Source organism: Canis lupus, chromosome 33, assembly GCF_048164855.1.
Source record: "Canis lupus baileyi chromosome 33, mCanLup2.hap1, whole genome shotgun sequence".
Taxonomy (NCBI): domain Eukaryota; kingdom Metazoa; phylum Chordata; class Mammalia; order Carnivora; family Canidae; genus Canis; species Canis lupus.
Genome location: NC_132870.1, coordinates 12,528,072 through 12,550,742, shown reverse-complemented (window position 1 = coordinate 12,550,742; position 22,671 = coordinate 12,528,072). Strand labels below are relative to the sequence as shown.

Genomic DNA, 22,671 nt, shown 5'->3' with positions numbered 1-22,671 from the left:
GCAAAAGAAGAGGGAAACAGATTTGAATATCTATCAGGCAGACCAAGTAAATGAGAAGAGCCAGCTTGATTAGAGAAGGGAGACAATAACAACACAAATATTCTAATCATTTTTCCAATGGGAAAAAAAAAAACTTATTTAGGCATTTTTAAACAGCAGCTTTGATACTTAGCTCTGACTTATCTCCACAGGTAGGAAAATGGAGCTATTGAGCTAATTTTTTAATAACTCGGGTTATTAAAACCTGAGTCTTGATTTTGTTGAGAAAGAACCCAAAAGTTCATGTCTCACACATGATCTAAAAATAATAGACCTCGTTATTGTGTTTATTTTTGAATTAGCTAAAAGTGCCCTCTTCAAATGATAGTCTTTAGACAGGGGTTTGGGAGAATATAAAAAGTAAACATTTCCACTGGACCATTTAAAACAGACTCTATAAAATATATTGCACAGTTCCTGCCTTCTTAGGTAAATGATGCCAAGATAATAACTTTTAAAAATAATAAAAATTCGTGATTATGCATCTGTTATCTTCCCAAAACTATGCTTAGTATTTATTTCCTTTAAATGCCACAACAGCAAGGTGAGGCAGGTAAACTAATTTCATCAAATTTTTCCTTAAATAAAAGGATATTAATGGATAGTCAGGGGAAGGTTTCCAGGGATGAACCCTTTAAAATTATCTGCAAATGTGTGTGTGTGCACATCTTTTTTTCTAGAGGGGTCCTATTTTCATCAGCTTCTCAGAAAAGCCTGTGGCCCTTAAAATGTCCAAGTTGGATTAATCATTACAAAGAGCAGGAATTTTTGTGTTGTCCAGTTTACTTCTATTTGTTTGAATTAGTAGGAGGGTTTTGAAGCAGGAGAGCAAGGTTCTTGTCTCACAGAATAGAAGAATGAACCTCTCCGACAAAGCAAAGTGAGTACGCAGTAGAGTTTTATTAAGTGAGAATACAGAAAAAGCTCTCAGGAGTGAGAGTAATGTAGTTTTGAATGTAGGTGAGGTCCAGAGCCTAAGGCCAAGAAGGAATTCTTGAGATATCTTTGGTGCAAAATGGTGGTTTTATTAAAACCTGGGGACAGGACCCGGGGGCAGGAAGAGCTGCTGCCCCAGGGTTATAAGGGGTGGCTGATGATATACTTGGGAGTTGGGGAAGGTAAGGAAAAAAGGAGGTTTTCAAAGAACTTTCTTTCTTTTTTTTTTTTTTAAGATTTTATTTATTTATTCATGAGAGACAGAGAGAGAGAGGCAGGCAGAGACATAGGCAGAGGGAGAAGCAGGTTCCATGCAGGGAGCCTGATGTGGGACTCGATCCGGGGACCATGGGATCACACGCTGAGCCGAAGGCAGATGCCCAACCGCTGAACCACCCAGGTGTCAAAGAACTTTCTTTTGCTAAATAGGACATACAAGATACTGGAGGCCTTGCCAATGTCAAGTTAAGGTTGTTTTTCCCTCTAGCAAAGCATATTAACATGAAGACAGTGGGAGCTTCCTGGAGGAACATTATACTCTGCTGCCTCAAGTATTTGTCAATTGGCTGCAGATTATAAGGACCTTTAATTTTATCTACATTTCCTTCTGGAAGTTAGGTCATTCTTATCAATAACCTTTTTTTCTTGTAAATCACTAAGACATTTGTAGACTGAGGGAGACTCTTGTCGTGCAGGATTGTGATCTCTGTCAAGTGGCCATTTGTTTTTCCTCCCCTTAGCTTTAGGGCAGCCAGGGATGCCTGAGGAATGTCACACACATCCCACCTGGAAGGGGGGATTACAGGGCGTCGGTTTGTACTTGTCTTCAGCTTGTCTTCTGCTCCCTCATCAGTTTCAAGGCTGTCTTCTGAATTTTCTGTTGCTCCCTTTATTGTCTGATGATGCTTCCTTCCTGGCTCCTAGAGCTTGCCTCCATGAAAAGTGCCCTATTCCCTGCTGTGTGAAACTGGTTAACAACACAGACTTTGGAGGCAGAGGGTCTGGATTTAAATCTGGTCTCCAACATTTATCGCTTGTGTTGTCCTGCCTCAGTTTCCAGATCTGTGAAGTGGAAGAGCTAGGTTCTGTCTCACAGAGTGGAAGAAGGAATCTCCCGGACACACAGGAGAGCAAGCACAGTGATAGAGTTTTATTAACTGAGGATACAGAGAGAGGTCTCAGGAGTGAAGAGTCTGGTCAGGGTTGCCAACCTGGGCTTCCACTGACAGTCTTTAATTTAGAACTGACTAGGGAGCTTGTGGCCTTATCACTCTTGTGATGTTTTGGCTTGAGTAAGGACTGGTGGTGATAACATCTTTAAGGGCTTCTTTCTTAGGTCTGGTTATTCTTTGTTGGTCACAGGTGACTGTCATAAAAAAGATACCACCACCACCACTCCCATCCCCCCTATCCCCCCCCCACACACACACACACACATCTAGGGCAAGGTGATCAGGTTTGTTCCCTTCTCTCTGGTTTCCTTATACCTCAGCATTTTGGGGATTTCTGTGAGTCTGATCACAAAGTCCCCTACCTATCTCTCCCTCCGTAGCCCTGCCTATCCCTTACTCACTTGCAAAGTGGAACTCGGAGTAGGTCCATCCTCGGAGAGTTATTCTGAGGATGAAACACCTTCTTCTAGAGAACAGTGTCAGGAACACAAATAAGAGAGCAAATAAGGAAGCACCTGCCAGGCTCTGTGATTCTGTTGTGAATTTAGAAGCCTCCTGTTCAGGTTTTGTGTTTGACAAAACAGCGGGGATATACGTGGGGTCTTCATGCTTCTTAAAGCCCTTTTTTTCCTTCTTAGTCTTCATCTGGCCCTGCTTACAGTGGAATTCAATGAGATAATAATAAGCTATGCGTTTGTTTTCCTAGAGGAGGGTTAAACAAAAGAGCCAAACAAGGAGAGGGGGGATGTAACTTGTTTCTCCTGTGCCTTTATTAAAGTAACCAGTAGGGCTGAGGGTCTGCCTGGCACTGTGAGAGGCACTCAGCAAAGCGACCTTCTTGTCTCTTCAGCCGTTCTGATTTGCTTTAGACGCGGTTCCAAGGGAAGAACCAGTTTTTCAGCTAGATCTTTGAAGTGCATTTGAGGCAGCTGTTAGTGTGAAGGTATGAATTTTTAAAGAAAAAACTAGCTGCTTTTCCTAGCTTGTGGGTGTTTCTTGGGATTGAATCACGTCTCCTTCAAACTGCGCACCAGCAGGATCTGCTAGGCTCAGAATGCAAATATGTAGGCAAAGGTTCTCAATAAAAGGGAGCAAAAAAAAAAAAAAATCAGGTTGAATAGGATGCCAGATGACATTTTTTTTCTTTATCCTTTTCTTAAGGATTAATAGTCCCTTACCTCTTAACCTCACTTGTTCTTCAAAGGTCTTTGCATATCCACATGAAGGCCAAAAGCTGCTGTCAGGTATCTGGGGATAGAGGGATCACCAAGATCCCTGTAACACTTGCCTAAAAATGTCGCTAAAGAGATGCGATGACATCCTGAAGCCCTTGTTCTAGCAATGCGGCAGTTCTGAAGTGGGCAAGGGTAACTGCCGCCCACAGGATTATCACCGTGACCTGCAGCATATCAGCATCCTGCTGGTCTGAGACTGCCAACCCTCCCTCTGGCTCTCTAATGCTCTTTCCACCAGAGCAATTTTGGAGCAAATCACAAAGGACTGAGTTTCCCTGCTGTTTGTCTTATTAAGCGTGGGTGTCTGTTATGAAAATAGGCAGCGTGGCATAGTAGTGGAACCCACTATTTTCAGGATGAATGGTGGCAGTGGCAGCCTTCAACAGAGTGAGTATTTCATAAAGTGACCAGTTAGGAATGTCATTGTAGTCTGTGTTAATGCCATCCAGGCTGCCCCTGAGTTGCAAGCCACTTGCAAAAACAGAAGTCTCTCTCTCCTCTGGAGATTATATATACATATATATTTTTTTCCTTTCTTTCCATTTTCTTTCCAGAGTTACAGATAATACGGCAGCAGTACAGGAGCTCAGGCATTTGCATCGGTAAAATTCAGTTCAATAGAAATTACAGGTATTCAGCTTTGAGTAAGTTACTTAACCTCTGGATCTCAGTTTCCCTCCCTGTATAAGGTGAGTAGTGCCTTGCAGGCTTACTGCATTGTTGCAATGAGGCCTTAAATCCTTGCTCATGATTTTAAGGGCAGAAGGACCAAAGGGACATGCTATTAATAGTTTAGTACCCATCAAACTTAAAGACAAACTCAGAGGGTCCATTAGCTCCTGTGTGATGTGTGGCCAATTCGGAAGGAATTCATTTTGCTGCAAAGTGTCTCATAAGAAAATCCATATTCACCAGTGCAGATGACAAAGATGACAAGGACTCCCACTTGAATAAACTGTAGTCAGCCTCCTCTGAGCCCTCTTCTTGACTAGGCCTCCATCTTGGGCTTCCATGCTTGTCCTTATAGCATCCAGTTTTAGCAAGAATCCTGCTAAGCCAGTTTAGAGAGAATCCTTCTAGGGATCTCTAGAGATTCTCTTTAGAGAGAATCTATTGAAGATATCTGATATCCTCAATAACAGATCAAATTTCTCATCCTCCTACCATCTCTGAGCTGGTCACCTGGTCTGCATTCAGCAAGAATCTCCCTACCTTTAATGTCTTTTAGTAATTTTGCATCCGCTGCCACCCTCCTTATCTGCTTCTTAGTTATAAATCCTACTTAGCTTTGCCATTGTATTTGGAGTTGAACTTGATCTGTCTCTCCTTATGCAATGATCTTGACACCTAGCCCAGTAGTCCTGAATAAAGTCCTCCTTACCATCTTCACAAGTGTCAGAATAATTTTTTCTTTAACACAGATCAAAGCCTAAATATCGTGGTTTTCCAAAGAAGCTGATGCTCAATAGGTGTTTAATATGTGCCAAGATGCTGTTTGCTCTAAATGCCAAAATCTATTCCTCACAACATCCCAGTGAGTCAGTACTATTATTATTATCCTTAATTTACAGATTAAAGGGGTTCCTCCAGAGGTTAATTTACTTGCCCAAACACTCAGAGCTGGAGCTAGCTAGTGGAACGAATACTCTAATCCAGGAGTTCTGGCCCCAGGGTTCATATTCTTAAACACAATACCAAACTGCCCCCCAAGGACTAAAACTTAGGTTGGGAAGTCGACTCTGTCAGTGTTCTTAGAACAAAGTTCTCAAATTTAGCTGCCCTCACAAGTCCAGGGTAAGTACTATCAACTAGGAAAGCAAGGCCTGTGGGGAATACACCACCTGGAAGGTCCATGCTCCTCAAGGTGACCAGTCCTCATTGTCACCACCTAGTGGTTGCTGTCTAGAAATGCATACCTTCTGAGTTTTTAAAGACTAGCGAAAAGAGAAATCTGACTTTTTTAAAAAAGATTTTATTTATTCATGAGAGACACAGAGAGAGAGAGGCAGAGACATAGGCAGAGGGAGAAGCAGATTCCCTGCAAGGAGCCCGATGTGGGACTCCATCCCAGGACCCCAGGATCATAACCTGAGCCAAAAGCAGACACTCAACCACTGAGCCACCCAGGTGCCTCAAGAAATCTTTTATGTCTTTTATGAAAGATCTCTTCAATGGGGGGGGGGGGGGGGGGAGGGAAGGGAAGGAGAGAGGGGAAAAGAGACCGGAGGTGGGAAGAAAGGGAAGAAAAGGGGAAACCATGCAGTATATACACCCTGCCTCCTGCCCTTGTACCATGTGCATTTGCGTTCTCTCGCTCTCTCACACACACACATACACACCTGCAGCAGAGATTCATTCAGCCGCAGGCTACCTGTTTGTAATTTCATTTTTAGAGGTTATTAAATCTTACCTTAATGGACTCAGCTTGGTTTAAAAGATATGTACTCCTCACTCTAAGCCACCAAGTAATTACACTTTTAAAATGTCCTATTTGTCTAACCTATTAGAGACTATAGATTTCTGCTTTTGGTTGGAAAGGGGAGATGGTTTTTTTCTGGGTGCATGAAGATGCTGTGACAATTACTTTAGCAGACATGTTTGAGAGAAGTGTTGATGTCTTATCTCCCCATGAATCAAGAGATTTCGAATTACAGGTATTAGCCGAGCAATCTGGTATTTCTTTTTGATTCTTAAGTTGATGAATAGTTTTATACCTCTATTAATAAATAAACAAAACACCCTTTCACAGTTAAGCTAGTATCAGCAGCTAGCTATCTGTAAAAAATGGAAGTTAATGTAGTGAATTCTGAGAGTTTTTCTGAAATCCATCATGTTTTTCTGAGTCTTCGAACTTCAGTTGCTGAACCTTGAGCTGTTTATATTTCAGTTATCTTTGGCAAACCAGGTTTCTTTGCTCCCGCTATATAACATAGGCGATGTTCTGTCCTTCTGGCTTTATGAAACCTTCCAGCTTTTGTAGCAGATGTCCACTGGACTTGTTTTTAATTGTCTAACATGGAATTACAGATAAAGTTTCATAAATAAGATACAACCATTTTCTTTCAAAAATAGCACTCTTTTTTTAAATTACGTTTTGATTAATACATCATGGGTTGAAATTTCCTATTATTTTGAAGTTTGGCAGGGCTTTAATAATGGCCATTTTGGAGGGAAATGGGATCAATTAACACCTTTTTATGCACAAGACTTGGCACTGTCTCCTGTGGAGTGAACAGAAAAGAATCAATAAGCTTGTCTTCTTCCCTCCTGGAACTTGAAGTACCTTTGGAGAAATACAACATTTATACAAGTACAACGGTACAAAAACAGTGCATAAGAAGGACCCAGATAACTATAGCTGTATGATTTTAAAAGGAGACTTTATGACTTGAAAGCATCAGAGGCCTTCAGAAAGAAAATGAGATTTAAGTGGAGCCTTGAAGAACAGGTAGGCTTTCTAAGGAGGATAGCAGAGAGTGGGAGGAAAGGCACAATAAAGGCAGGTGAGAAGAGGAGAGAAGGTAAGAGGGGGTTGGGGCCCAGCCACTGCAACAGAAATCTCCAATAAGGAAGACATGGAAAGGATTTGAGTGAGCAGAGAGTAGTCAAGACAGACCAAGGATGGGAAAATATTCAACCCATCAATATGAGTGATGAAGTTACTTGTAAGAGCTGGTTTGGAGGAGAAAATAAGCTGAATATACATTAAAATTCAGATATACTTTTCAGAATCTAGTCTTTTCCCACCTTTCAGTCTCTCCATGTCTCATTTTCTGTCTTCAACTCATCACACTCCCTCCATTAAGACGTAACATGTCTCATTCTAAGTATCTTTAGAAAAAAAAAGATAAATAAATAAATATCTTTAGAATTTATGTAATCACATACAACCATGTCTGCACACACACCCACAGGGCGTGATTTAGGTCAGTGTGTGTTTTAGTGTAGTGTTTGAGGTCATTGTTTTACAAAAAATGAAAATGTATATATTCTTTTCCTTACCTTGCTTTTCTCTCTCAGCCATACCTTGGGGAAATCCCTCCCAAGTGAACACTTACAGCCCAATTAGCTGGTTCTTTTAATGGTTGCATAACACTCCACAGTACAGATATATTTTGTTATCTGTTCCCGTATTCCTCCTATTCATGGAGATCAGTTGGCTTCGTTTTTTTGCTCCTACAAATAGTACCTCAATAAGCATACTGGTATCTCTATCTAGATATGCTGGTATTTTATTTCTGTTGATAGAGTTGGGGTCGCCGGGTCAAGGACATGTGTGTTTTTCCTTTTAAAAACTAAACTGCTGGGCAGCCTGGGTGGCTCAGCAGTTTAGCGCTGCCTACAGCCCAGGGTGTGATCCCAGAGACCTGGGATTGAGGCCCACGTCGGGCTCCCTGCATGGAGCATGCTTCTCCCTCTGCCTGTGTCTCTGCCGTGTGCTCTCTCTCTCTCTCTCTCTCTCTCTGTGTCTCTCATGAATAAATAAATAAAATCTAAAAAACAAACAAACAAACAAAAACACTAAACTGCTTCCTAAAGAAAACTGTAAGAGTACACAGTTTGCACCTACAATTAATGAAAAAACTGCCTTTCAGTAGGTCTCCCCAGGTCATAATGCTTTTTTTTTCTTTTTTAAGATTTTGCAAGTGCTATTGACGTACAATCTCAGTTACTTTACTTGCACTTCTTTGACTAAAAATGAATTTGATCTTCTTTCCACGAGCTTGTTGGGTTTCCTATAAGTTGCATTTTTGTGTTCTGTGTCCATTTTTCCAATGAACTTTGTCTCCCTATAAATTTATTTTTTTGGGAGAGAAAGAGAGAGAGAGAGAGCCCATGCAACAAGCAGGGGCGGGGGAAGGGACAGAGGGAGACTGAGAGAATCTTAAGCAGGCTCCACACTAGGTGTGAGCCCACATGGGGTTCAGTCTCATGACCTGGAGATCATGACCTGAGTTAAAATCAAGACACAGATGCTTAACTAACTGAGCCACCCAGGTGCCTCAACTCCTATAAACTTTTAAGATCTTCTGCCATAGGGGCAGCCCGGGTGGCTCAGCAGTTTAGCGCTGCCTTCAACCCAGAGCCTGATCCTGGAGATCCAGGATCGAGTCCCACATCAGGCTCCCTACATGGAGCCTGCTTCTCCCTCTGCCTGTGTCTCTGCCTCTCTCTCTCTCTGATAGATAAATAAATAAAATCTTAAAAAAAAAAAAAAAGATCTGCTATAGTATAGATACTTTTACCTGTTCCCTACAGTTTTAAACATTTGTTTTTCAAATCTGTTGTATTTTTATAGTATCTTTGGCTATACAAAACTTTTGGGTTTTATTTGATCACTTATATTTAGTTTTTCTTATAGTTTCTGTATTTTCTCCCTTGCCAAAAGAAGCCTATTCTTTCTGCCCCTGGATTATATTTATGTTTCCTAGGTTTTCTTACAGGATTTTTATTTATTTATTTATTTTATATTTTAACCTTTAATCCATCTAAATCCATCTAGGATTTATTTTTGGAGTTGGTGTAAGATAAAGATCTAATTTTCTTCCAGATGTATTAACAGTTTGCCAGCCCCATATATTAAGTAATCCATCATTTTGCCCCTAAATTGAAATGCCTCCCTTGTCATATATTAAACCTTCATTTATATCTGGATCTATTTTTAGATATTCTATTTCACATATTTGTTTAGGCCTATTTCAACTTACTGATTTGATTATAGTAGCTTTATAGGATTTTCTGATATCTGGTAAATCAGACTACACAAATGACTTTTGGGTACTTATCATCTGCTCAGGTAAAATACATTTAAAACGTATTTACTAGACAGCAGTGGGATGCAAGCAGAGGCTACTATACCAAAATAATACTTGTATAATTAAACTATTTTCTTCAAAATCTTTCTTCCCAAGATCTATTTTTATAGCAACAGATGTAGGAGAAAAAGGTTTAATGTGCTTATAAGGTTTTTTTTTTAAGATTTTATTTATTTATCCATTTATTTATTTGAGAGACAGAGAGCAAAAGAGAGCCCAAGGGGGAAGGGCCCCAGGAGAGAGAGAAGCAGGCTCCTCACTGAGCAGGGAGCCCAATGTGGGGCTGGATCTCGGGATCGTGGGGTCACGACCTGAGCTGAAGGCAGATGCTTAATTAACTGAGCCACCCAGGCGCCCTGCTCATAAGATCTACAAATGACAGTTTGGTGTATTTTCAGTCCTTAAATGCTGTAGTGTATTAATGATACCGTCTCCTTTATTCGCAGATTGACCCTTCAGAAAGGTCATCATCCCTGAGTCTTCACACTGAGCTAAGACTGCTTCCCTGAGGGAGCACTGCACCAGAGAGCTCTGAGATTTTTCTGAAGAAAAATTCCATGGGGACTGTACCTGACCCTTTGAGATCGGCTAAAACTTCCTTGATCACAGCTTCTGGAAAAGAGGAGGATCTAGAAGTGCAGCCTGCCTCACCTCGGGCTCCACCAGCCCTCCTGTGTAAGAACACCAATGGCCTCTCTGGGCCTCCGGAAGAGCCAGTCCTCAGCCCCAGGGCAGCTGCTGAGGCCCTGATGCAGGCCTGTGAGCATGAGACCACCCAGCCGGACATGTCTTCTCCTGGTATCTTCAATGAGGTGGAAAAAGTGTCTTCCGCGTGCAACTCTCCTGGCCATACCCAGCTGCCAGGAAGCTGCGAGCCCACAGCGCCAGCCCCGTGTTCTACAGCAGGAAAGGATCTAGACGAAGCATTGACCATGCCAGCCAGTCAGCATGCCTACCAGGCCATCCCAGGTGCCCAGCTCAAGGCCAGCCCCTCATCAGGACCTGAAGATACACTGCTGAAAACACTGAGAACTTCCTCAGAAGGAGAGCAAGCTGAAACGTCAAGCTGTCCGGCGGGCAGCACCCGGGGCAACAGCGAAGCTCAAGTGCCCTGTGATTCTCCTTCTCCAGAAACAATCCAGGAAACGGTACAAACTGCAAATATGGCAGCCAGGGCGTTCATTCACACCTCCTCTCCCGTAGGCGGACCTGAAGGGGAAAGGCCAGGAGCTATGTGTGACCCCCGGACAAGGTCCTGTGAACCTCCAGCAAGAGAAGATGGATGCTCTGGGAACAAACAGCCCCCTGCCACCACCTCGGACAGCCAGAGTGTGACTCCCGTGACAACTCAACTATCCCACCTCACTAGTCAAGGCTCCACGTTTCCTCCGGACCTGGGAAAGGTGCCGCTGCCAGCGCAGCACCAGGTGTTACGGTTCAAAGAAGCGAGTACAATGACCAACCAAGCTGCAGGTGAGGTCAGGGAAGTTCCCAGCAGGGCTCAGCAAGACGCCGAGGTGCAGGCGGTGGCAAGTGTCGAGAGCAGGTCCGTGTCCACCAGCCCCAGCATCCTCACAGCATTCTTAAAGGAAATGCCCGTTCCTGAGCGTTTGGAACCACAGGAGCAGCTTCGTGTCGTCTGCCATGGGGGTGGCAGTGGGAGCCGCACCGTGGAGGTGTCTGACGACCTCCTGGGCCCCCAGGAGCCAGGTCAGTGTCCAGGCATCACACCGGAGGCGCACGGCCAGGCGCCTACTGCCGTTTCCACGGCTTTCCAAGGAGAAGGTAACTCGGTGAGGCTACCGGGGGAGGTCCTTACCGTGTCACCGACCGCGGCGGCAGCGGGCGATGCTCAGAGTACGTGTAAGGAAGCGGGGAGGTCAGCAGGAATGACCCCAAGCAGGGAGGCGCCCACCTCCACACAGCTCTCGAGTGTGAAGTCTGGCTCCCCAAAAGCCAGCGCCAGCGACCAGATTTCTGTCAGCGCAGGAAGTCACACGGCGACAGGCCACCGACTGGGGGGCTCTGAATCCGAGCCGGCCGAGCTGGCGGTGAACAGCGCGGATGGCCACAGAACAGACGCACACTGCCAGCTCCGGGCGTCCGGCGGCCCTGCCAGGGCCGAGAGCTGGGGCGCCGCGGGGGACGGGCAGCGCGCCTCTCCTCAGGCAGGAAAGCGGCCGGCGCGTCGGGGCACCGAGAGCCTGGACGGCGGGGCCCGGGCGGACGCCGAGACGCTGCTGCTCACCCCGAAGTCTCGGGAAGGTGGAGGCCCCGCGCCCGCCGCCGGTGCTACGCCGTCCCCCGTGAGGCGCAGCCAGGAGGCGGCGTCGGAAGAAAGCCGAGCGCCCAAGGCGGCCGCCAGCCTGAGCCTGCCGTGTGACGCCGCCGTGGGCGACTCCAGTCCGGGTTCCGGCAAGAGGACCCCTTCTCGCTTGGCCAAAGCCAGCCCGCGCCGCGCCAGCCGCGTCAGCGAGTTCCTCAGGGAGCAAAAGCTCAACGTGACGGCGGCCGCCGCGCAGGTGGGGCTCACCCCGGGAGAGAAGAAGAAGCAGCTCGGCCCCGACTCCAAGCTGCAGCTGAAGCAGTCCAAGCGCGTCAGGGACGTGGTGTGGGATGAGCAGGGCATGACCTGGGAAGTGTACGGGGCCTCCCTGGACCCGGAGTCCCTGGGAATCGCCATCCAGAACCACCTGCAGAGACAGATCAGGGAACACGAGAAATTAATCAAGGCGCAAAGCAGCCAGGCCCGGAGATCCATTTCCTCAGATACTTCTTCAAATAAGAAGCTCAAAGGCAGGCAGCACAGCGTGTTGCAGTCGGTGCTGCAGACCTTCCGCCGCCCCAACTGCTGCGTCCGCCCGGCCCCCTCCTCCGTGCTGGACTGAGGCGAGCGCGTCCGGCCTTGTCTGCGGCCGCGGCACTCCCGGGGGTCTCGGGGGCCCAGGCTTACCTGGGTTTCTCTTTCGCTTTCTTTTCCCGAGAGACCAGGAAGAGGAAGCGAGTATTAACGACCGGAAGTTGCGCTTAAGGACTGTTGGGTCCTTCGATTGGGGGCTCCGTAAATAGAAATAGTTCAAGTCGACAGAAAGAACGGGAGAAAAGGAGGAAGCTTCAATGAAGGTTAACGACCGTAATTAAGAGGAGATCATATTCACTGGGTTTATTATTATTATTATTATTATTATTATTATTATTATGTTGCTTCTGGAACTAGCATTATTGTTCCACGTAGGTCGTTCCGTATGACTGCCTCAATTTATCACCCTGTGGTATTGCCAATCAAATCCCCGCTTAATATTAAAAATAGCAAAACCACTACTAGCGAAAACACTGTTAGGTCGTTCTAGTCGTATTGCAATGAGAATGCTATGACCACACAAAATTTAAACAGATGATAAGAACTATAGTTAAAATGTGAAAACAGATTTGACTCACTCTTAGGGCAGGTGACATTAAGTAAAAGCATTTAAATGCATAAAATACCAAACATGAATTAATATTTGTAAACATCAGCAGGCCATTGTTTCTGTAAACCTTGTTACACCGTTATCAAATATTAAGAAAGTTCTGTTAGGAAAGTTAACCAAGCTATTGAATATGAATAATGCCCACATAAAACATGAATTTATGTAGACGGATTTCCCTGCACTAGAAGGGAGGAACAACACTATGCTTCTGACTAAATTCGTATTTCTTTACTCTGGAGAAAGTGCAGAAGTGGAAACAGTGATCTCCCTACAGTGCAACTGAATTCTTAGAAGGAGTCATCGAATTATTAATAATACTAAAGTTTGTGTTGTACAGGTGTTCTCCAAAAACATTCAACTGAGAGTGTTAAGATTTTGGTAAGGAATTATAAATAGCCAGTCTACCAAACACCCTCTTTGCTGTGTTGAAGAAAAAGAAGTAACAAAAGCAATATATTTAATTTTGATTCCTGTAAATGAGATAGTTTATATTTTTCTTTTGACTTGCTTGTCCAGTAGCTTCCGATAGAAAATGTAGTCAGCACCAAATAGAGCAGAAGCTTCCTCAGTTTTTGTATGTACACTAATATCATCTAATTGCTTAAGTTTCTAATCTGTAGTAAAAAGGTAGCCTGTGCAGACTTACTGACTTTAAGAGAAATACCATCATATCTCATACTTCAAACCCAATAAAAGAGGCCTTTACTAAAACATGGTTTGAGCTTCGGGTGGGCTATAGTTTTTGAGAACATAGACACCTGTTTGAGCTCAGCACTCACCTGTCTCCGGAAAAGGAGTGTGTCCTTCGTACCCGTGAGTGTATTGCAGGGCACTGAGCTGGGATGATGAGCATTGGTTTGAGATTTGGGGGGAGTCTGGAAGATGGAAATGAGATAGGACACTAGAAAAGCGTCCCCTCGCTAGATTCATTGTAGGGAGATCACTGTTTCCACTTTGCATTTAGAAAATCAGATTGTTAAACATGGTGGGTGGGGTGCTCGCTGTTTGCCTTCTCTGAGATTGTTCTCCTTGATGAGCCAGAAAAGGGTGTCTGGCTATTATTCTCTCTCTCTCTCTCTCTCTCTCTCTCTCTCTGGAGACTCATAAATGTCATTTGTGCATTAAGTTGACAATTTCCGTTTTGGCTTTTTTTTTTTTTTTTTTGAATTCTCTTTTGCAGATTCTGAACATATAGGGGGAAATCATACCTAAACTTTAATACCAGATGCTAAACAAGGCACAGCCTAAATTAGTATATAGCCACTGGTTTCTTTCAAAGCAATTGGACTATATATGAAGACCTCATAAATAGACTCCAGTCATAGTACTCTCAGAGCCTGAGAATGGTAAAATTGCAGTTGTTATACTTGGAATTTGTAATGAATTTTGTAATGAGGTGCGTTTTTCTGTTTCTTACCAATTGGCCTCTATTAAGAATACTACCTGAAGGGATCCCTGGGTGGCGCAGCGGTTTGGCGCCTGCCTTTGGCCCAGGGCACGATCCTGGAGACCCGGGATCGAATCCCACGTCGGGCTCCCGGTGCATGGAGCCTGCTTCTCCCTCTGCCTGTGTCTCTGCCTCATTCTCTCTCTCTCTGTGACTATCACAAATAAATAAAAAAAAAAAAAATTAAAAAAAAAGAATACTACCTGAAGTAGAAATTGCCATGAAATTAGCAATCAAATTACTATTAATGGTTAGAAATTTTGTCTGAAATTCTCTTTTGGCCTTGAATACCCATTCGTAGGAGTGTTCATGTAGCTTTTGTTGGAGATGTCTTTGCCAGGATGTAATCTCACTCCTACCCTTGCCTCACTGCCTGACTCCCTCACACATTGGCACACACGCTGTGTATACACAGAGAACACCCTGTGTACACAGTAGCAGCTGGCAACAGTATCCGCTCCAGATGGGTGGGCCCCAGGTAATCCTCTGCTGTGAAGTTACTGGAATAGGCTGTTACTACATTAAAAGAGGGGAAGAAAGAATAATTTAGCATCTGGTAATAATATTTATCTTCATGAGTCTGGAGTAACCACGTGAATGATAAAGAGCTAAAGTTAAATTACAAATTTGTAGCTATAAATTTGTAAGTTATAAAATTCATAAATTATAAGTAGTTCAAGTTAAAAATGAAGCAGAGGCCTAAGAGAGTTGCCGTCATTTGTTGCACATTAAATAAACAAATTAAGAAAATTACATTGAATTACTTAAAACTAAATTTAGTGCTGTGGTTGTGCCCTTCAATGTAAGACTTCATGTTTGATGAAGGAACTTTAACTCATTTTCTTTGGTACTGGAACTGGCCTTTCCTTCTTAATCTTTAATTGTTTTGTACTTCATCTTTACTCCTACCACACTCCAGAAATTGTCAGAAAATAGTACAAAACCTTTCTTGTTTGGTTGTTTATTGAATCTTAAAGAAGGGACAGCTTTTCAGAACAGGTATGAAATAGATCTTCAAACAGATAAAGAAAGAGCCCATTAAAGACCAGCCATGCATTTGCTTTATGATACCCTAAGTACTCCCACCATAAAACCTTGATTTGAAATTTTCCTTCCTCCCCCGCCATTTTTTTTTTTAAGATTTTATTTATTTACTCATGGGAGACAGAGAGGCAGAGACATAGGCAGAGGGAGAAGCAGGCTCCCTGTGGGGAGCCCGATGTGGGACTCAATCCCAGGACCCCGGGATCATGACCTGAGCCAAAGGCAGAGATGCTCAACCACTGAGCCACTCAGGCGTCCCTCCTTCCCTTCAATCTGTGACACAGCATTGACATTCAATACATGATTCATGACTCCTGAGGTTCATTCAACACATAAAAGTGGGCGGCAGACTCTTTGAACTTGTTTGGCAATTCCTTAGCTTCCCTGCATGACAGATACCAGGTTGAAAGTTGGTTTTGTCCTTAATTTCTTTTAGATGTTTTGTTCCTTTTAAATGCTGTTTAGTCATTGAAATATATGGAGGAAATATTTTATTGAGTAAATACACATAAAATGTTTCTTAACCCAGTAGTGTGAGAGAGATGAATTAGAACACAGTGTCGGAAGATAATGAGACATTTAAAATGTTCAGATGCTATACAGCTTACTAAGTGAATACTAGAATTTAAATATTGATTTTTCTATTTTAATGACCACAAGAAAAATGTCATTGCTTCAGCTGTCATATGTTTATCTTCAGTGCTTTCCTAATTATCTCTTTCTAGATTTTTGGCTTTGATGCCACAGACCAACTGCTTTACATACAGTAAAATTCTTATTTACATTTGTGTTTTGGACCAAAGGCATAAGTCAAAGGCATTAGATCAAAGAAACCTTTTTGTTTGCATCCAAAATGAAGTATTTATAAAATATATTGGTATGTTTTCCTACCTTGACAAGTTCAGCTATATTGAATATAGTTTGATTTTTGATGATTCCTTAATCTTTAGAATTGTCTGATAATTGTTATTTTGGATACCAGTATTCTTCATGCTATAGCTTACATATCAAATTTTAAATAGACTGAAGTAAATAAGCATGTATAACATATACCCTAGAGGTTGAATTTTAGAACCAAATCCTCAATAGGAGCTTGCCATTTTAAAGTAGAAAACAGAAGAAGAAAATGACTTTTGGTTGCATCCCAGAGTATTGTGGTTTTATTGTTCCTAGCTTATTCTAATATTATTCCTCTCATTTCTGGGAGTTCCTATCATTCTGGGAGTACTTATATATACCACATGAAGAATATAATATAATGTGACTTTAAAATTTGTTTACAGAGGATATATATGAGTATGCTGTTAATGTAAATTGTTTGGCCTTTGCTGTATCTGCTGTTACTGTTTTGCTGCCAAAATGTGAGAAAATATCTTCTATTCTTCCTACATATTGTGCAAGTGTTAAAAAAATTTGTTCATTTCTAGTACCATATAATTCACTACATCCCCTGTCTACTTTTAAGAATCATTATAAAGAAAAACAATACCTTAGGGTAAGGTTTGCATATATGTATATGTGTTTTTACTGAAAACTGGGCCCTTGTAGCCTTGTGTAGGCCTCTACCTGTCTGATTTACTCGTTGTCTACAATGCTGCCATGGAGATGACGCTGTTTACTCTCTCCTGCTTTGTCCTAAATGGTATTTGAGAAATGAGGCCTGTGAATTTCCCTTTGTGATAATAACGTGGTGAACTCAGCAGTATCTTGGATAAATGAGCTAACCATCTTGTCCCCGCCCCTGTTTTGTCTACACAGTGAATCAGAAGGCTTATCCATGTCTGCTTCAGTGTTTGCTATTTTATATTGATATCTGAGCATTTTGTTTTCTGTTAGCGATGTTCTTTGATGCCGTGTGTGGCCCTTTTGGTTGAATCTCTCCAAATGTGGGTCAGCTGCTGCCACCTGGCAAGTAACAGGTGATATGCTAAATCTCCTGTCCATTCTTGTAACAATATCCTTCTTCATGAAATTCTGCAACTGGCTGAGTAATTATAAGTGTCATCTGTGCAGACACATGGGCTTAAGGAGGTCTACAAAATTTTAGACATTTTTGCAAAAGGGGAAAAATAGTCTTGTAAATACTGAAACATTTCCATGAACTTTATCCTACTCTTAGGGGAAAAAAAATCTCCTTGGCTACAGAAATCAGATAAACTTGATTTGCAATGACCAAGGACAATAATGAAGATGGATTGAGGTGGAAAAATTCTGTCTCACAAGTAATCAGTGACATCTGTCAGAGGTCATTACAGCTACTTTTAACTGTGAACACTCACCAGCTAAACTACTCACTTGCCACAACCAAATAACCTCTCTCAAAGTAGATCCAATACATCTGTATATATATATGTAGATAGAAACGAGAAAAAATCCTGAAAAATTACTGTTGACTATTAGTTAAATCAAGGTGATGATAATTATAAAGAACATTTAAATAACCGTGGGCCTTGGTGAAATGACCGTGGAGGCCAGAATGGTGCAACAAGATGTTATTCACAAGTTTGGTTTTTTGTTTTTTTTTTTTTAAGACCCAGATATCTCAGATACTCATCATGAGAATAAAGACTGTTGAAAATGAAATTAAAGCCAAGCAATAATGTGCCCAAAAGAGGCAGTTATACCAGCAAGTGCATCTATATGGGTACACCATTATATAATATGGTTTGCTCCATGAAGACTGTAACCCACAGGATAAAATAAGCAAAGGCAAATTTTTCTAGATAGAAAAACTTGTTTAGGCGTTCTATAAAGAGGTATAGCATTGGTGAGTGTTGTTAGGGATATGGTTGACATCTCTGTCTTAATTATAGCCAAGACAAAAAAAAAAGGAGTCAAAAAGTCTTGCTAGCTTAGAATTCAAGATGGCTACAACCAGAAACTTTGTTGAAATGGAGGGGTTACAGTAATTACTCTTCCCGGACACTTGCATGTGGAAAAGCAATTCAGTTAACTCTGCCTAGAGGATTACCAGCCTTAGCTATGAAAAATGAGTTCCAAATATAAAATAACTAAAACATGAGTACTCATTTCAAAAGGGGCCTCAAATAATGCCTTACAGAAAATTATATTCCAGATGGGTGTTTCTAAACACTGATCCTTCATCGAGTCCTTTTTCAGTTCAAGTTCAGAATCGGCTGCAAAACGGTAGGAATAAGTCACATACTTTACACTTCAAAAAAGATACTGATAATCAACCAGCATGGTGATAATTATGATGAGAAATACCCTAGTGATTTGTGTTTAGGAGTAATAATTGGGAGAGAAATGCTAGCTTCTTTCCTAATGTCTTATGATGTGGAGATGTCACCCATTTATTTGCAGGGCAAAAATTATAGCTTGCTTTTTGACATTGCGGCTAGCATTACTCTTTGTTTAGAAAATTAAATTGTCTATTCTTTAACAAAACTTTTAAGCAGATAAACAACTTTTTCTGATTCATATCATTGCTTTAATATGTGAAGACTATGTATAGAGCAATCTGTTAAATAGGTAGAAGGGGCTAACCCATGTTTATCAGACTCTCTTAATGATTTGAGATTTTTTAGCATTTATTTTAGGCCACACCTTTGAGTAAATTTTTTTTCATGTTTTCCATCACATCTTAAAACAATGTCAGTAAATCAGAAGATTGCAGGATTAGAGTCACGCTCCTCAATCCCTAGAGGAGAGACTAATTTTTGTTTAAGGACATCTGGAGATAGCTTTTCCTGAGGCTGAGAAAGGTTAACAGGGCCTGAAGCTCAAGAAAGAAATATAAAATAATAATTACTAAATTTCTAGATGTATTTATCTCTGCTGTACTAATGTGTGAACAATATGTTGTGCATAATACTGTAGCTGGTTGTGGTATGTCAATACATTTTGTAAGTGTGTACAGTCTGTGAGTGGTTGGTTTTCTATTTTTATGTGTAGAAAAAAAATAACATGCTGTGTCCCATTTCAAAACCAAGTTCCGTCATCAGGTAGGCACATGTACAAAATGAATAAAGCTAACAGAAGTGTGCATATGTATTCAGTAACACAATTTGTCCTTTTAATTTTTGAAAGTCAGAAAGGGCTGGGTTTTTTTTGTTTTTGTTTTTGTTTTTTTTAGTCATCTATGAGAGTAGATAACTAATTATCACAAAGGCTGGATACATTGGCAGTACATTGGCATCTTACTAAATATGCCAGGTTAATTAACCATGCCATTAGTCACAGGTAAGGTCAGTTCTTTGACCACCAGGATGATTTACATTCCTCACACATCCTCTCCATGTTAAGTGTGTGACTAGGATGTACATACTATGGGTGTGATTGTGTACATACCTTGTATGAATTATCTAAATCCTCAGAGTTGTAGGAAAGCAGGAAGAAGAAACAGGTGTTCAAAAGCCTCAAAAGGGCTAATCAATGAGTATTTTCATTTTCTACACATAAAAATGTATACATGGCATAACTGTAAATAGCTTACTCACGTATATATATACACACTCACAAATGCATTTTATTCATGTTAATATTTAAATAAGTCACAAATTAAAACAACTAACTGAAAACTGCATCTTTCCATGACTGTTCTGTTTCACATACATTGATATTGAATCAAATGCTCCCCATTAAATGATGTTATTCTCCTTGGTAGCAGATTTGGTGCTTAGGAAAGCCCAGCCTCACTATGAAAATCTAGTTAGTGTCTTACTCAGGCATAGACTGGTACCTGAGCAGCTTCAAAGGTTTCATGCTGTTGTTTAAGCACCTAATTTTATATCTGGTAATGACAAACACTGGGGAAAATCAATTATGTTTTGTAGGCTTCACTTGTACATTTATTAGTGTATTTATTTGCACGGGCTGATAAAAGCTCTACTTTTTTTAAGAGATGTATCTCTAGATTTCAAAATAGTGTATAATCAAAGTGGAAAATGATTGTAGGCATTCTCTTGAGATGGGCAAAACAGTGTTTAGCAACACCAAAGAAGTCAAAGAGTAAATTAAAAAAAAAAATTAACAACTGATTTTGGTAGGATAATGGGATATGAGTATTCGGGAGCTCCTTAAAATGGGCCCATGTAATTACTATTATTGATAACGAGGTAATGCTGTGTGGATAACTAGATAACAAGATGAAAGACATTAGCCAGCAAATGTTGACACTGGACAACATTTATCAATTTAACCCAATTCCAATCATTGAACTGATGTTGCTTGAGGTTCTCTCATGTTTTATTAGTGATCAGAAAGGCTGATCTGGTTCCTAAAATCTACTATAATTTGACCCTGGCTCCCTGACACTACAAAGTATATTGGCTAAGTATCAGGTTGAAGATATAAATGGAAATGCGAGAGTGTCCATTAATAGAGAATTTGGTGTGGCAAAGTGCAAATATAACCACTTGTCAGTAAAAAGTTAATAATATTTAATACATATTTATGTTTTAGAGAATGAATGTGCCATCTTTATGTCTTAGATAAAAATAAAAGGTTAACCAATCATAAGAACACTACAATTATAACTATAGCTGGCTGTGTTTATTTAATAAAAACATAATTGTTTCTAAGAGCAGGATACCTGGAATTATGATGTTTGTCAATATTTACTTAAGTTGCTTAAAAGATAAGTTCACGTAATTACTTTGGAAGATGTTTATTAATTTAAATGCCAGCCAGAAAAACTATAGCTGTCAATGTGAAAATCATTTATTTATGTGTGTAAATGCTCAGCTGAGAAAGACCAAAAGTGTAATGTTAAATCTCTGAAGAAACAGTAATATTCAAAATGATTCTATTTATGAATGTACCAATATTAGAATCTAAATGTCTTTTCATGATGTCTATATATGAAAGTCATAAAATGGTTTATTCAAGAAAGCCGCATCCTCCAGAAATTGACCTACCAATTTTTTCATTTTCTAGAAAAAAGATGGAATGTTACAATTTATATTAGATCAAGATTTTGGAATTATGTACAGTTCCACTCTCATTTTTGGACTTTATTTTTTAATGAAGGAAGGAAGGAAATTCAATGGATGACTTATTTTACCCTCAAAAAATTTTAAGTATGATTTTTTGCATTTCGTTTTCCATAATAAACCTTATATAGATTAAAATTTACTGACTTTGGGGTTTTTTATTGTTGTTGCCACTGCTGTTGAAAATATTCTTTTAGCTTTAGATGTTTAGAATAATTGATTTTCAACGTGACACACTTCTGCTGAAAATCTGCGGTGGAACTGAAAGTATTTAACAATGAAAGGCTTTTTTTTTCTTTAATTAAAATAGAATCAACAAACACATGCAAGTCATCAGAATCTGATTTTTCCTGCTGTTGACATAGCACACATGTGAGTGTGTGTGTATAGATACTTTTGTAGGTGAAAGTGATGAGAGCTCGACATTGATGGAAATACAAGAGTGGGTGGGGGTACAGAGCACATCTGCACTTTTGGCAGCATGGAACACCTATATCCAAGCTGATATTATTTCACATCTAGGCTTAGCGGCCTCTTGCCCAGAGCCACCCAGGTATGTGCTGTGTAGGTGCAGCCCGTCTGCTTATTCCTGGGTAATTAGGTTAGGGTCCTGAAGTCCAAGTTCCTAGAAGAAGATAGCCCAGCCATGTCCTCCAATCTAGCTTAATCATTATAAAACTAAGTAATCTCTCTGTGCCTCCTTGGATCTGTCTTCATCAAGGAACTGTAGAGAGGAAGAGGTGTAGGATTTATGAACTCCAACTCTCAGAAAATGCTTTAGTGAATTTTCTATGAACTTTAAACAATGATTGTTTCAAAACCTCCAACTACTCTGTGCGTATAAATACACACTATTTGGGCCTAAAATAGAGCTGCCATTATCTAACTCTCATATACATAGACATTCATTCTTGGCAAAATTAAACCTCTTGCATTTCCAAAGATGTAAATAGCGCTGTGGGAAAGTTAGACCACACAAAGGTCCTCCGGGGGGCCCCAGAGTTTGTCTTATGCCTGTAGTTGTTTCTGTCCTACCGACCGGGTGTTTTGTCTCATTAGATGCCATTTCCAGCCAAATGTTCTCACCCATCCACATCTTTAATGCTGAGTAGTGAACACAAGAGCAGCCTTCTTAGCATAATCTGGCTTCGTTGGACTGATTGTGAACTTAAGATACCTCTTGTTTCCTGGGAAGAATCTGCTTTGTAAACCACATAGGATCACATTCAGTTTACTACATTCTTAATGATTACCAACATTGTTTAATTTTCCTCAATGCCATCCTGCACTGTTAGTCAGCTAATGTACAGGGTTCTAAAATCTTTAGACCTTAAAACTATTTTAATGTTCCACAGCCAGTTTTTCTAAATATATCATAGAGGACTAACATAGTTGAAATTCAAATTGTCAGGATGGAAGCTGAAAGTGCCTGAAAGATTTCTGGTGGGAGTACTGGCATCTCGGGGATGATTATTTCCCTACATCTTTTTTGTAGAGCCACTTGACACCTCTCAATCAAACCAAACAGGAACCTTGGCCTGCCATTAAAAAAAAAAAA

The 22,671-nt window shown here is 41.0% G+C and overlaps 1 protein-coding gene across 4 annotated transcripts in view; it reads left to right on the top strand.

The window, feature by feature from the left end:
- Positions 1–21,255, top strand: part of GPRIN3 (GPRIN family member 3) — a 70,072-nt gene extending 48,817 nt beyond the window's left edge. For all 4 annotated transcript variants that reach the window (XM_072810564.1, XM_072810563.1, XM_072810562.1 and 1 more), the window contains exon 2: positions 9,645–21,255. In XM_072810564.1, the coding sequence (XP_072666665.1) occupies positions 9,756–12,086 (2,331 nt within the window). In that variant the 5' untranslated portion in view covers positions 9,645–9,755 and the 3' untranslated portion in view covers positions 12,087–21,255. The remainder of the gene's footprint in view (positions 1–9,644) is intronic.
- Positions 21,256–22,671: the final 1,416 nt, after the last annotated feature.